The sequence below is a fragment of the Anarhichas minor genome, unplaced genomic scaffold (genome assembly GCF_050575085.1).
Source record: "Anarhichas minor isolate MPS153535 unplaced genomic scaffold, ASM5057508v1 ptg000074l, whole genome shotgun sequence".
Lineage (NCBI taxonomy): Eukaryota > Metazoa > Chordata > Actinopteri > Perciformes > Anarhichadidae > Anarhichas > Anarhichas minor.
The window spans coordinates 1,017,851-1,032,518 of NW_027466520.1; the positions used below are offsets into that span (position 1 = coordinate 1,017,851).

Below are 14,668 nucleotides of genomic sequence, written 5' to 3' on the forward strand. Positions count from 1 at the left end.
CATTTGCTGTCAGGAGTAAATGAAAGAAAATATTAACATTTTAGTCTTTATGATTCACGTCTCGAGTCTCTTCAATGTGTTAAAATATGGGAAAGTAATATTTATGCTCCTCTTTAAAGATACCAGACTCCTTACATTGAATTAGATTAGTGAAGTCGAGGCAGCGGTGCACCAGCGACTCTTGTTCTACGAGCTAAAACTACTGTTTTCTTTATGTTATGAACTGTTTGCCAGGACAAATACTGAGATGTGTTATGACAATATGCTGTGACTTCTTCAGACAATTCTCATAATATACTTTATACTTTTGTCTATCATAGTCTAATATGGCTTTACATTGTTTTTTAAATATACTATGAAACACTAAGCTATCTTTTTATGACTTTTTAAAAACTTTGACACGCTATACTATGACTTTTTTTTAAACTTTGACACACTATACTATGACTTTTGAAAAACGTAGTGTCATAAAAATATCATTGAATTTCAAAAAGTCATCACTTCATTAGTTTATCCTTTGACATTTGTGTGAAATTGTCATTAACTATGATTAAGTTATAATTACGCTAAATCCATTAACTTCTACTTGTAAAGAAACCTCTGAACACCGTTTAAATAGAAAACTGCACATTAACCAAAAAATACAAACCAATAAAAGCTGAACAATCTTAAAAGTTTAAATGCTACTCCCCAAAAACAGTTTCAAACCAGATGTTTGTATTTGAATCAAAACAAAGAAGAAATCATCCGTTTATAATATTTTAATCTGCATCACGTTGAACAACAAAATCCCTGTAAACATTACAAAAATCAGCACCTGTGTCATCGGAGAACGAGTGGTCCTTGTTTCACAAGAAGAGTGAAAAGATTCATAACCTGCAGTTTAGATTTCAACAAGCGCCGCGTAACAACGGCTTCATCAATCGAATCAACGTCCATTTCTGACATTTATGCTTTTTTTCTCCCCCAACATTAATTGTTTAAACACGTGAATACTTCAGAGGCGTGTTTCGTTACCCAGCCTTCACATTTACAGACACTAACAAACCTTTTAAAGTTGCTGGTTTTAGTTAAATCTAAACTCCACCGGAGCCGATTTCACTGAGCGACATTTAGAAACCAGCTGCTGTGGAGGTTGTTTGTTTTTTGGGGATGAATCACCGGTTCTTTAATCTTTTAAATGCAAATCACACCCCAAATAAATGCATCAACACTGAGGACATGGTGAAGGCTATAGGTTATATAAAAAACAAAAGGGTTCCTACACACATTTCACCAGATTGTGGTCAGAAAATCATTGTTTGACCATTTTTTCATGCACATAAATGTCACTAAATCCAGTTTCTCGACTTGATTTTCCAAAAAAACCTCAGTACTTTGTGTAGGAAACCCCCCCGAGAGAGAGAGAAGCACCAGGTTTCAGAGTCTTTCATCTGAAAAACTACAGACATCACAGCACCATGAGACGTCCATGTCTCTGTGAAGTTTGTATTAAATCACAGGTGTAAGAGTCGAAGAAGAAGAAGAAGAAGAAGAAGAGGAGGACAAAGAGGAGGCTGTATTGCTTCACGTCGGACAGAAATACTTCTTCTGAGCACCAGAATTCACATCAGAAAAAACGAGAGAGAGAGAGAGAGAGAGAGAGAGAGAGAGAGAGAGAGAGAGAGAGAGAGAGAGAGAGAGAGAGAGAGAGAGAGACAGAGAGAGTAAAAAGTGTGATTGTTGGTACGTTGTTAATAAAAAGGCTTATTCAACAAGAGGAAAGAGAACGGTTCAGATTCTATTCATACTGATCGGACATCACGAGGAGGAGAAAGTGAGGACGTCATGAAGAAAGTTTAAAAATCAGACTGTTGCGCTCAGGACTCAAGGCACAGACAGACAGCAGAGAGTGAGACAGAGACAGCAGAGAGACAGCAGAGAGAGACAGCAGAGAGAGAGAAAGAGAGACAGCAGAGAGAGAGAAAGAGAGACAGCAGAGAGAGAGAGAGAGCGAGAGCAAAGAGAGAGACAGCAGAGAGAGACAGCAAAGAGAGAGAGAGAGCGAGAGCAAAGAGAGAGACACAGAGACAGACAGCAGAGAGAGAGACAGCAAAGAGAGAGAGAGAGAGAGCGAGAGCAAAGAGAGACAGAGAGAGACAGCAGAGAGCAGAGAGAAAGTGAGGTTCAGACCTCTACAATCACATCAGGACTATTTAACATTTAGGTTTTTTTCCCCGTCACTGTCTCACTGCGCTCCACTCGTACTCTCATCAGTTAATTAGTTAATGAATCAATTACTACGAGTTATTTTAGAGGAACTTAAGTGTGCAGCAGAAAAGACAAAGTAATTGACAATGATTGATTGAAACAGATTAAATGTTCTGGATGTGTAATTACACACCGTGAGGTCTTGAAATATTGAATCATCTGAGAGGAAAACATTCTTGACTTTGTAAACTTAAACTTTCTCAGTTAAAGGATCCACAGAGACGTTTAACTCATCTCCTCACATGTGACATTTGAGTTTTGAAAGTTTAAATTTTTCTGCAATTCTTCCAGGAATTCAGAGCTGAAACAATTAAACCGATCGTTCGAATGACGCGATTCTCCGGCTCATTAAATGTGAAGATTTGCTGCTTTTTTTTTTTAACATGATTAAATAACAAACTTCAGCTCTCCGACCTTAAAATAAGCAAATAATATCCGAGAGACTCGGTACGAGTAGAGCGCAGCGCTGCTGGGAGAACTTGTAACAGACGGGGGGGAGACAGCGGGGGAGACAGCAGGACATGAATGAAACCTTCATGTGTGGTTTTGGTTGAGTTTGGTGAAAGTAGTGAAGTAGTGCTGGCTTCGTTTTTTTCTCGTTAGCACCTGAAGCAGCGTCGGCGGTGTCACAAAGCAGAGTCGTCTCCAGGAAACAAACGAGTTCATCAGACGTTAAACGTCGAGCTCTCTGAGACCTGCTGACATGTTTGCTGATGCTTTTACAGTGAAAGGATGATGACGACTTCCTGTCATCACCGAACAAAAACTTTAAAGTTTCAGAGATTGAAATTTGTTTTCTGAAACGACTTTGATCGAGGAACAAAATCTTCTTTTTGGAGATATAAAGATCTGATAAATTACTTTAAAAAAATGTATAAATTATCAAAAAAAAAAACAATCTGGTTCTTCTGACTTCTCCGTTTTAAATCACTGTAAACTGAACTGTTGAACAGATTAACAAAATAAATAATTAGTTTCAGGCCTCATCTCAAGACAAAGTTTGTAACACATGTTGTCCAGTAACTGAATCTTAATCTGCAGATAGTAATCGTTTCCATTATTGATTAATCTGCAGATGTTCTCCGTTAATAAATAAATATTTCAGTCTATAAAATGTGTTTTTTTAAAATGTATTATTTTGAACGAACAGCCCAAAACCAAAGAATATTCAGTTTAAATATAAACCTGTGGAACCAGTGCGATGATGATGACGATCATGATTGTTGCCGATGAACTTCCTCAATAACCTGGACGCTGTAAAACATCTGGATCTGCTGCGACGCTGCTTTGTGATCGACCTGCTGCTCCACAGACAGACGGTGTTGTGGCACTCAGTGCTTGGTTCAGTTCACACCGCGTATAAAAACACAACATGGCGGAGGGGGGGGGGAGGAGTCAGTTTGTAGGAGATCTAAGAACCCTCGACTAGAAGAAGAATGTTTGTTCACAGAAGAAGAAAATCAGATATGAAAAGTATGTTTTTTTTTAAACACAGCATCAAAAGTTTCCGCTTCAAATATTCCCAGTTTTCCTGAAGCTTTCTAGCGGTTTGACGACGTCGTCTGGATTTCCTGAAGTGACGGTGTGTTTGTTTTGTGTGTGAGTGTAAGGCCTTTGTTGTTGTTGTTGTTCCACAGGAGGTAGAAGTCAGAGTCAGGCGATCTCCAGCTCTCGCTCGATGCCCACGTACTTCAGAGCGTCGGCCTGGCTGTACCTGCAGCGCGCACACACACACACACACACACACACACACTATGAACGAAGCTGAGGACAAAACTTGATTACTCTGTCAAAAGGAAATTAATTATCAACAAACGTGTTAATCGATTTATCGTTTTCTGCGTTTTTCAAGCGGAAAAGAACAGAAAGTTGCTATTTTTTTTTAAAGATTTTTGGGTTTTGTTTAATCGATAACTAGAATAACTATTAGATAGATTTGTATTCATCTTATATTTATTGTTACCGCCACTAATATTTTCTTTTTTTCATATATTTTAACCTTTTCACAGCCGCTGGACTCTGAAACGAAGGAGAGCAACGTAACTACTTGTTCTCTCGTTAATCTTTTTGGAAATGGAAGCGGATCACCGACCTGTAGTCGAAGAAGAGCTCCTCTCCGGTCTGGATGGCTCTCTTAGCAAAGATTCCGATCCTGTGATCCCCGTTCACCATCATCACTAAAGAGAACAGACGAGTCAGCAAAAAGCTCAACCGCGACTGCCGTTTACGTTCGTCGTGCCGCGGCTCGCCCGCTCACCTTTTGCATAGCAGTTGGGGTTCACGGAGTGGTTGGCAAAGCGGATCTTGTTGCCTTTCCTCGTGGCGTCAACGACAAAGTCTGTAGAGAGAAGAAGCGCACACACACACAGTCAGAATGTTAAAGCTTTCGTACAAAGACAGCTGCGTGTGTGTGTGTGTGTCATACCGTTGTTGAGGTTGAAGAGGAAGCTGCACATGTATTTGTCGTAGACTTTCCCTCTGCGGTCGGCTTCATCCTGAGAGATGATCTGCAAACACGGAGGAGGTCGAACACATTTAACACATTTAAGACTTCTTCAGTTGAAGAGGAATCGTGAGACATTCTGAGCTTCTATTACCTCCGTTTTAAACTCTCTCTGCATCACACTGTGCGGTTTATTTAATTCAATAAACTACTGACGGGTTTTACCATTAATAGAATATATTTGGGGCTTTTTTCCATCTCATTCTCAAAAATGTGCACAGAAATGCAGCTGAAAAGATGAGTCATTGTTTAGAGAAAAATAAAGACAGACGGAGAGACAGAGAGACAGACAGAGAGACGATTGCTAAGTGGATAGCAGGGCCGTCTTTCAATCAGAGGGTCCGGCTCCGGCTCCGCTAGTCGCATGTCGATGTGTCCTTGAGCAAGACACTTAACCCCAAAATTGCTCCCGTAGTAGCCTACGGTGTAGAAATGTGATAGACTCTGAATTGTAAGTCGCTTTGGATAAAAGCATCTGCTAAATGACTGTAATGTAATGAGAGAGACACAGAGAGCGAGACAGACAGGTCCTACCTCTCCACAGTACTCGGAGATGAACTCGTTTTTCTGGACCGGCTCTTTGATGAAGATTCCCCAACCGGCCACGTCTGACGGGGCCAGCAGGAGGTGCTGAGAGACAGAGAGGAACATCAGGAGGTGTTTGAGCTTCAGGTGAGTTAAATAAAAACACTACCGGTGAAAAGAACGTGCAAAAACCTTCTTGGCGCCTCTCTGGATGGAGCAGTTCTTGCAGGACACGTTCTTGCTGTCCCAGTTGTCTCCGGCGCCGCATGTCAGGCAGAGGTCTGGGTCACACTCCCTCACCGCCAGGTAGCAAGGACACTGCTTGGTGTTGCACTGAGCTTTGCACCGACACCCTGGGAAACGGTTCTGACCTGTGGAAGAAGAGCAACGTTAACTCGAGTCACTGCAGGAATATAAAGCTGTGTGTGTGTGTGTGTGTGTGTGTGTGTGTGTGTGTGTGTGTGTGTGTGTGTGTGTCTGTTCTTACACTCGGAGCTGCACTGGCAAAACTTCTCGCAGAAGTTCTGCGCCGTGACGCAGGGACACGAGGAGTCACAGGGCTGCCGCGGGTGGTCACATGGCTGGTAGTTGTACACGTGATTGGACGAGCCATCTGTAAAGAGGTGCAGAGGTTAAACCGGAGGTTTCACCAGAAGAGTTTCCTCCGGCTTTAACAGACTCATTCATCCGCCCGTCTCATTCCCGTGGGCACGGTCAACTTTTGAGTTTTTCCAGGTTCCTCAGCCGTGAGGATGCCGACATCTGGAGTCAAACATCTCAACTATTTCAACGTTCTCTGTCTGACATGAAACGAGGATTAAAGCCTCACAGTTCTTCTACCATGGCATTAATAACCGCTAGCGTTGACGGGACCTCTGACCTTTCTTCAGCTGGATCTTCCTGCAGTGAGTGGCCCACAGTCGGTGTTTCCTCTTCTTCTTTCTGGGCGGCGTGTCCTCGTCTTCGGCGGGAGCCCGAGCGATGATGCTCGACTCCTTGACCCTGAACTCGTAAACCTGCAGGACCGGCCGAGACAACGTTCTAAACTCCATGTTTGGCCACAAGCGCAGTTTTTAATTTTAAGGAAAAATCGAATCTTCTAAAGAAGTTAGAGTCCGTTTGGCAGGTGAGAGTTTTAAAACTTCTACAAATAAGTTTGTGCATCATGAATATTATCATTCCTTTCCCCCCGTGTTTAGACCAACTTGTGAACAATTATATTGTGAACTAAACAATAAGCTAGACGTCTCTGACGCCTCACCTGTCTGCAGGTCTTCGTGCCGATGAGCCGCGCGATGGCGCAGAAGTTGTCGTAGTACGTCCCGATGAGAACTCTGAAGAGTGAAGCCTCGGCCCCGCTCCACTCCACCGCTTCAGCCTCGCCGATCAGCTTCATCTTCACCGGAGTCTGACACCGAGAGTTTCCCTCTGTGCACACAGAACACAAGCACTAAGGGCGGGAACCTTCCCCCAAGAGGACCAAGAACCTCCGGGACTAATTTTAGCAGCGGGTGGGAAAAACGTTTCCACTCTGAGGGCACGAAATTGTTTTTTTTTTTTTTTTTTACTAAAGTTATGCACATATTTGCAGAAGCAGGTGAAGTCGCTACTCCTTCCCTTGCTCCCTTACCGCCTCCTTCCTCTAACCCACTGGTGTTTCATACACATATTTAGACAGACGGGGACAATAACATTCTTTGATGTTTATTAACGTTAAAAAGAAAACTCAAGACTTTGTTGTTCCCAACATTTAAAAAAAAAGAGAAACCCAAGGAATGTTCTGTATGTTGCTTTGATAAAGTCGGATAAGATTTGAGTTCTTCTTGCCAAAGAGGACCCTTAAACTTTACTACTCGAGAGTGAGAGTTTGTACCTGAGCTGCTGGTGTTATCGTCCTTCTTGTCTTCGTCTTCTTTACCGTTGACCCGCTCGTCGTCTTTGCCGTCGTCCCGCTCGTCTTCTTTGTCGTCGTCCCGCTCGTCGTCTTTGCCGTTGACCAGCTCGTCGTCTTTGCCGTTGACCAGCTCGTCGTCTTTGCCGTTGACCAGCTCGTCGTCTTTGCAGTCGTCCCGCTCGTCGTCTTTGCAGTCGTCCCGCTCGTCATCTTTGTCGTCGTCTTTCCCGTTGACCAGCTCGTCGTCTTTGCCGTTGACCAGCTCGTCTTCTTTGCTGCCCTCGCGGTCGCTGTCCGTGTCTTTGGTCTCTGAGGACATGGACGGGGTGCCGGGCCGGCTGTTGGGCAGTCGTCCGCGGCGTCTCCCCACCGTGCGCTTGGAGGGCGTCTTTGCTTGCTCTGCAACCAAGTCCGCTGGGTACTCGCTCACCATCCCACCCTGAGAACAATCACAGCATGACAACAGTGATGTAGCAGGTCAACGTAATACTATCATCATGTAATACTTCAGATAAATATCGTTTTTTGTCTAATAGACCAGTGAAGACAGAAACAGAGTGAGGAGAACTCTAAAAGAAACAAACAGCACTGCTGTGATATTTAATGAATGTCTGCCTCACCTGTACCAGGTACATGTAGCAGACGATGCCGCAGGGTTTACTGTCCACCAGGTTCTCCAGGTTCTTTCGCTTATACGTGTTTGGAGTTGCATGGAAAGCTAAAGGACATAAAATCATCAGACGAGCTTTAGTTTTTGCCCTAAACTTTACTAACTAAACATTTAACAGACAAGCTGCCCGTTAAAAACACACATTCTCACATTTTATACATTAGGATTCCCGTCACATTAAATACCAAATTAAACAAAAAATAAAGGATTAATTATCCTGTTTTCTCAGAATAACGAAGTATCCGGCACATAATCGGATCAGTGCATCCTTAGTTATTTTAAATGAATAACTCTATAACATCTGTGTGTGTGTGTGTACTAACGGTGGAGGAAGCAGTCGTATTTGAAGCAGCGTCTGCAGAACAGAGTGTGGAAGGAGTGCAGGCTCTGCTCGCGCTGCACGGAGCGAGCGTTCGGACCGTCTATGTTCGGCGTGCATTCAGGAGGCAGCGCGCCGGGCAGCTGCTGCTCCGTCAGCTCCTTGTACCTGAGAGAGACACACACACACACACACACACACACACACACACACACACACACACACACACACACACACACACACACACACACACACACACACACACACACACACACACACACACACACACACACACACACACACACACACACACACATATATATATATATAAAAAAGGTGCTTCTAGTCTGAACTGTAAAAATAAATAATGTTTTAATGAGACATATAAAGCACAACTCAAGGTTTCTACTGATTCTGTGTAAAAACAACTTTCCGCATCCTGTCAAACAAGCAGGAAATCACACGTATCTGTATTAAATTAAAGCCATAATTGGCTGTATAATGTGTTTGTATTCATATAAAAACGAACTTGTCCCTCAGTCATCGTCACAGCACTAACACACTCGCATCCAAACAAAGCCACTAACTTCTCTTTGAGCTCCTCCGTGGAGCCTTTGTCGGGGAACATGGCGGAGATGGCCTCAAAAATCTTGTCAGAGGGAAACTTCTTGGTGCCATCGTTGCTGGTTCGGCCTGGAGACGACACACAAACATGCTTTCATGTTATATATATATATATATATATATATGAAGTCCTATGAAGTCTATAGAAGCAAGTCTTGCTCCATAACTACACAGACTCCAGAGATTTAACTTCACAACAAACACATCAAACAAAACATTTGCATGCAGTCACCGTGTTCTCGTGACCCCAAAGGATCATTTGATGACCTCACAGACGGACTTACTCTCATTGTTGACGAGCCCGTCCTTGCGGGGGTCCTCTGGACGCTCCTTGCCGTCACACACCTCCATCTTTTCTACCTTGAAGTCCTGCTGCTCTTCCTCCTCCTCCTCCTCCTCGCCCTCGTTGTCGCTGTACTGCGACAGAGAGCTGACCAACTCCACGAATATCTCATCGTTGATGAAGCCGCACTCTGCGAAACACAGACGCGTGATTCTGACATCCTGTCTCGTGGCGTTATGAGCTTCTGTGCAGAGTCTTGTTGTACGATAAGCTTTTCATTTATTCTATTACTCAGACTTCCTGAATCGCGTTTAACCTTCTCACCAGTCCTTTAGTCCTGATGGAAGACACACAGACCTCACCTACTGTGTATTTTAACACTCTCAGATATTGATAAACTTCTCATCACACCCTCCCCTCTAACCTCCGTGTGTCCACAGACGCTCACCTCTGTCTCCGTGGACTTTGCCGTCATAGTTCTTGATGAGCTCTTCTATGAAAGTACCATCTTGGTCCAGGATCTCGTCTCCCATGTAGGGGATGTTATGGAGCACCGTCTCATCCTCCACCTGATGCAAAAAAAACACAGCTGTGGTTGAAAATGATCCGGACCAACGACCAGTTTCACTTCTACAGCCCAAGCACATGAACACATCTGACACTAGATACAGTTGTTCAAACACACCATGAAGTTCTGCTGCAGCGGCGACCAGGAGTACATGACCGGGACCGAGGCCACGGCGTTCAGAGTCTTCAGGGGGATGACCTGCCTGGAGAACTCGGAGAAGCCGCTGTCCACCGTGCACTGCAGAGAAAACCGTGCAGTCAGAACACGCTCTACAACACCGCGACAGAGACGTCACCGCTAATCCACCAACCTCTCGGGTGCCTCTTAAGGATCCGACAGACGTCATGATGTGAGCCGGCTGGATTCGCCTGGTCCTCCACTCCTGGTTCAAAACGTCAGTTCGATCCATGATTTTCTGACGGTTGTTGTTGAACATGCTCTGGAAGAGATGAAAAGATATTCAAATAAAACGGTGAGAAACGTATCAGTAAGCAGCCAAAATGTGCCGTGATATGACAGGATGTTGACGGGTGGTTATTCACGCTACCTTCCGCTGTAGAAGCAGTGACTGAAAGAAAGTGATAAAAACATTCATTTTACTGCCATGTCTACGTGGCCATCATGTCTGATTATTGATGTATAGAAGCAGGCCTCTGCAAGTGCCAGCTGCCAGCCAGATTGCCGCCTCCACCTCTTCTCCATCTGGACAATTTAACACTATATCATTTACTTTTTATATGAACATTTATCTTATTCCAAATCACTGGATTTAGGGCTACGCTGGTCTAAGTGTAAGGTGTCTCAAGTGATTTCTGAACGCCCCAAACGGGAGAGTTAAAAACGTAAACAAAACATCACAAGGACAAAACAACTGCTGACGTAAAGAGGAAATGAGAGCGAGCAATGTTGGCACGCAAACCTGACATAACCTGTTGCTGCTTACATGATATAAAATTGTTTATATAGGAGAACGGTGTTCGGATTTTTGGATGAGCGTGTGTCCTCGACCACCAGCCTGTTTACAGTATGCCCCAGCCCTTTAGCAAACATCTGACTATCTGCATGACGTGAAGGTCTCTTTGAGTGTGTGTGTGTTTGGACAAACCTTGACCTCGTCGGCCCGTCTGAAGCGTTTGAGCTGCCGAAGCCTCATGTACTCAGACTTCACCCTCCTCTTCCAGATGCTGGGACCTTTCTCCGAGCGCTTCCCTGTCAGCACCATGATCAACCTGCAAAACACACAGCAGGAGGATGAAGGTTTCTACGCACTGAATGCTAGTCTTTGCCAGGAGGTGGGGCTGAAACATATGTAGGGATGGGAATCGAGAATCGTCTGTTTTCTATTTGAATAGAAAGAAATATCTAAACTGTGGGCCGTGATTCAGATATCTGGAAGCTGTCTAAAAGACAACCATACAAAAAAAACCTCACTTCTCACTTCTGTGCTTACATGTCCACATTGACAGGATTTTCCTCACTCCTTTGGCAAATCTGCTGTTAACTGGAGGAAGTGGAACAGGAAATGAATGCGTTGCTGTAAATGACAGTCATCTGTCTGTGTGTATTAACGAGATCTATCTGGCACACAGTGAGAAGTCGGCGTGAGTCACTGCCGACCGGCCCGACCGGTCTGACTGAGATCTCACACTTTAGATTAGACATGTCAGACGGCTGTCATGGATAGATATTATCCAGTTAGATGTGGGTCAGATTGTAGGAGACGTGGAGGACGTAAGTGACACGACACAGTTTGCCATCTTTAAAAACACAGACTGAGTAAGAGAATAAAAGCAGCCAAGTATGCAAATAAAAATGGAGAGTTCCAGTTAAAAATCCCCAACGGGCAAATGGTTAAAAAAATAATCAAAGACATTTCCAGAGCTGATGATGGACGAAGATAAGGAGAAGAATCTCACTTCCTTGACGTCTCTTCTGAGAGTTGCACAGTGCACAATTATGGCCGGTAAAGACCAACTTATTATTAGTTTTATTAAACGGAAACGAGCATTTCAAATATCCTGGAAACAGGAGTTTTGTTGGGTATGGTTAGAGGATAAAACTCCAGATTAATTTACTTAAAATAAGATTAAACATGACAATTAGCATTGGTCTTTGTTGATGTTTGATAACTGCTAAAAAATACAAACAATTTGTATAAAGGCAAGTGAAGAAAAACATTAACGTTGAACCCTGTATCAGCACTGTCTGCCAAGAACAGCTGCCAGTTTATGAGATATTCTGGTTAATATCTCACTGATATAAACGATGTGGACAGAATATTACAACCACCTCTTAGAACTCAACACCACAAACTGTAGTCTCAAAAATCAACTAAAAGTTGAATCGACACATTTCTAAAGCAGCTTCAACTAAATCTGAACATTATAATATGAATGGAGGTTTGATTCATTACACGGCTGATTTATTAATAGTCAGTCTGCGGCAGTTTTAGTCTGACAACTGAGTTTATATGATCCTCCTTATCCACCTGGTTGTTTGACAGGATGAAAAACAATTTAAACATACTTGTACTTTAGTACTTCAATGTTATGCTACTTTCTACTCTACTATTGTACTTTGTATTAAACTACATTTTCTTTAACCGTATAACTATTTACATTAAAAAAAACATATTTGGTATAACGCAGTACTGTACTACTAATCTACCAACAAGTATACAAAGTATCTACACACATTGACAAACATTAAAATGTTCCTACATGTATTAATTAGTGATAAAAACAGACTACTACAATATTTACAACACTATTACACATGTAAAAAGGACATATTCTGCCAAATTATTAGACTCACGTTTACTTTCAATTTGTTATTAATAGGCCTATTTCAGTACTTTTAGTTAAATATCATTTTGAGATTGTGGTATTTCTACTATTAAGTATCATGTTAAATTCAGGACCCAACACTGTCTTCTCATGGGTAAACCTACTGAAATAACAACACGTATTCTAGTGCAACAACTGCATCTTTTCATGGTAATAAACACTAATTCTAATACAACATTATATTGTATTATGTATTTTAGAACCTGTTTTGTTGGGCTGTGAATGTTTGTTTGCGGTCTTTTAATTGCACTTATCAGGAGTAAGGTTAGCACTCGTAATATACAATAAAGCCTTTATATTCTATTGATGTTCACTGGGTGAGCTAAGCTACAAATAACAAGCAAGCTTCAAGCTAACGATAGCTTGTCGTCGCCAAGTTTGTATCCCATCAAAATGTGTTTAATGTCACATAAAGCTGTCTGAAACATGAAGGTATTAGTTTACACTTTGCACTGACAGCTCCTCTTACCTGCACAGGTGTCTCCGTCCTCATCCAACGGAGTGATTCGGGATTTATATGACAAACACTGGCCAAAGTCGTCCTTTGTGTTTAGCTAGCTCCGGTGCTAGCTGTAAGGTTAGCTCGGCAGCTAACTAGCTAGCAAGTTAGCTTCAGGGAGGAGGGAGAGAACCACTTTGCGCGAGACCGGCTTCACGTGCCCAAGAGTCGGCGAACAGAATAACAAAGCGTCCGTTAGTTCCCGCGTTTAACCCGGCTCTGTCATAAAATACACCGTGTTTGTGGATGAACAAATTCTCCCAATCTCAATGTTTCCGCTACTGTTTCAAACTGCCGTCTCGCACTCACCGCCCACTACGGCTGCAGTAGGATTCAAGAGGCGCCAAACGCTTTGGGCCAATCAGAGGAGCCGACGTTAAGGCATTCTCAGTGTGATGCCGCGCGATTGGTCGAGCGGTGTCGGTGTGGCAGCCAATGAGGACGCGCCGGCAGGGGCATGTAACGCGGGAACATGTGGACCGGGTTTCTCTTTGTTCTCTCCGTGTGTCAACAGAATAGAAACCGAAACATAAAAATAGCTTGATAATAGCGACAGTTACAATTATTAACAAACCAGATTTATGGTTTGTATTTAATTATTTACTAGTGTTGGTGTCAGCTGTCATGTTTGGTGAATGAAAGAGGTTCCGTGGTCTCAGACAAGAGAGAGCAAAAGGGTCGCCAAGTTTATTTAGCCCCGCCCCTTCTCAACAGCCATTGGCTGACAGCTCAACAGTGTGTCCATGCTGCGTTCATGGTAATTGGAAATACAAGTTAGACCACATATTTCTGAGTTTATGTTCTTTTATTTTGTATAACAAGCACATTAAGTATTTTTTCTTTTTTCCTCATCAGTTTTTTAGGTATCAGGGCTTTAAAAAACAGAAACCAAACAAAATATTATAAATCAGACAATATATATTGACACGGCTTACATTTTACATCCCATTATCGTCTTTTACTTCTGCTATCTAAGATATAAATGTGCTGCTAATTATCTTCTCTTGTATGTCTATTGCATTACTATATTTGATTTTTTTCTTTCTTTGTTCTTTGTGGGGAATACCACAAAGTCAGTCATGTCAATCAGCAGAACAGACACATTCATACATCATTAATATTCTTTTCTCAGTTTGAGTAGCTGTGCACGGAGGTAACACACAGGAACTGAATCCCTCAAATACATTTTACAAAATATAAAAAAATAAACATGGTCAGATTTAACTGAAAGGGGGATAAAAATCAGCCATGAGGCTCCTTTTGTGGCTTGTTCAAGCCCACTCTGACATGTGGACTGTAGGTGCAGGGAACCTGTGATGACGCCTCCTTTCCACTAGGGGTCTGTGTCCTGTTTGCTGGCTACTCTTTGTCTTTTTTATTACTGACTCTCTATGTTTGTTTAGTTTACTTCATGTATTCTTCAAATAAATGTGCTTATTTATTACTTTTACACCCGTCTGGTCTCCCATTTACGTTGCAGCCATTGAGCTGGGTTGCAACAGGATGGAAGACACCATGGGTCTTTCTCATTTCCCGAATTTTGTGCCTGCTCGATTCCTTTCCTCGCCTCCTCGGCCACGGGAGATGGTAGGGGAGGAGGTGAGGAAGAGACACGAGGAGAGAGGAGTCGAGGCAACAGGCCTTTAACAAATGAGATATCCTTGCAAAGGATACACCGGTGTTTCCT

The 14,668-nt window shown here is 42.8% G+C and overlaps 1 protein-coding gene across 2 annotated transcripts; it reads right to left on the bottom strand.

Annotated features, from left to right (window-relative positions):
- Positions 1–746: 746 nt before the first annotated feature.
- ezh2 (enhancer of zeste 2 polycomb repressive complex 2 subunit) lies at positions 747–13,289 on the bottom strand. 2 transcript variants are annotated; one of them, XM_076080832.1, is made up of 20 exons: positions 12,952–13,289; positions 10,742–10,865; positions 10,184–10,204; positions 9,947–10,075; positions 9,754–9,873; positions 9,517–9,637; positions 9,070–9,258; positions 8,749–8,854; positions 8,166–8,329; positions 7,793–7,890; positions 7,152–7,611; positions 6,540–6,706; positions 6,159–6,294; positions 5,766–5,891; positions 5,471–5,649; positions 5,288–5,383; positions 4,676–4,757; positions 4,508–4,588; positions 4,343–4,427; positions 747–3,964 (listed from the first exon to the last, which is right to left on the bottom strand). In XM_076080832.1, the coding sequence occupies exons 2-20, from the start codon at positions 10,856–10,858 to the stop codon at positions 3,904–3,906; spliced, it is 2,538 nt and encodes an 845-aa protein (XP_075936947.1). In that variant the 5' UTR covers positions 10,859–10,865; positions 12,952–13,289; the 3' UTR covers positions 747–3,903. The 2 variants fall into 2 exon arrangements, with proteins under 2 accessions (XP_075936947.1, XP_075936949.1); XM_076080834.1 differs by lacking the exon at positions 10,184–10,204.
- Positions 13,290–14,668: the final 1,379 nt, after the last annotated feature.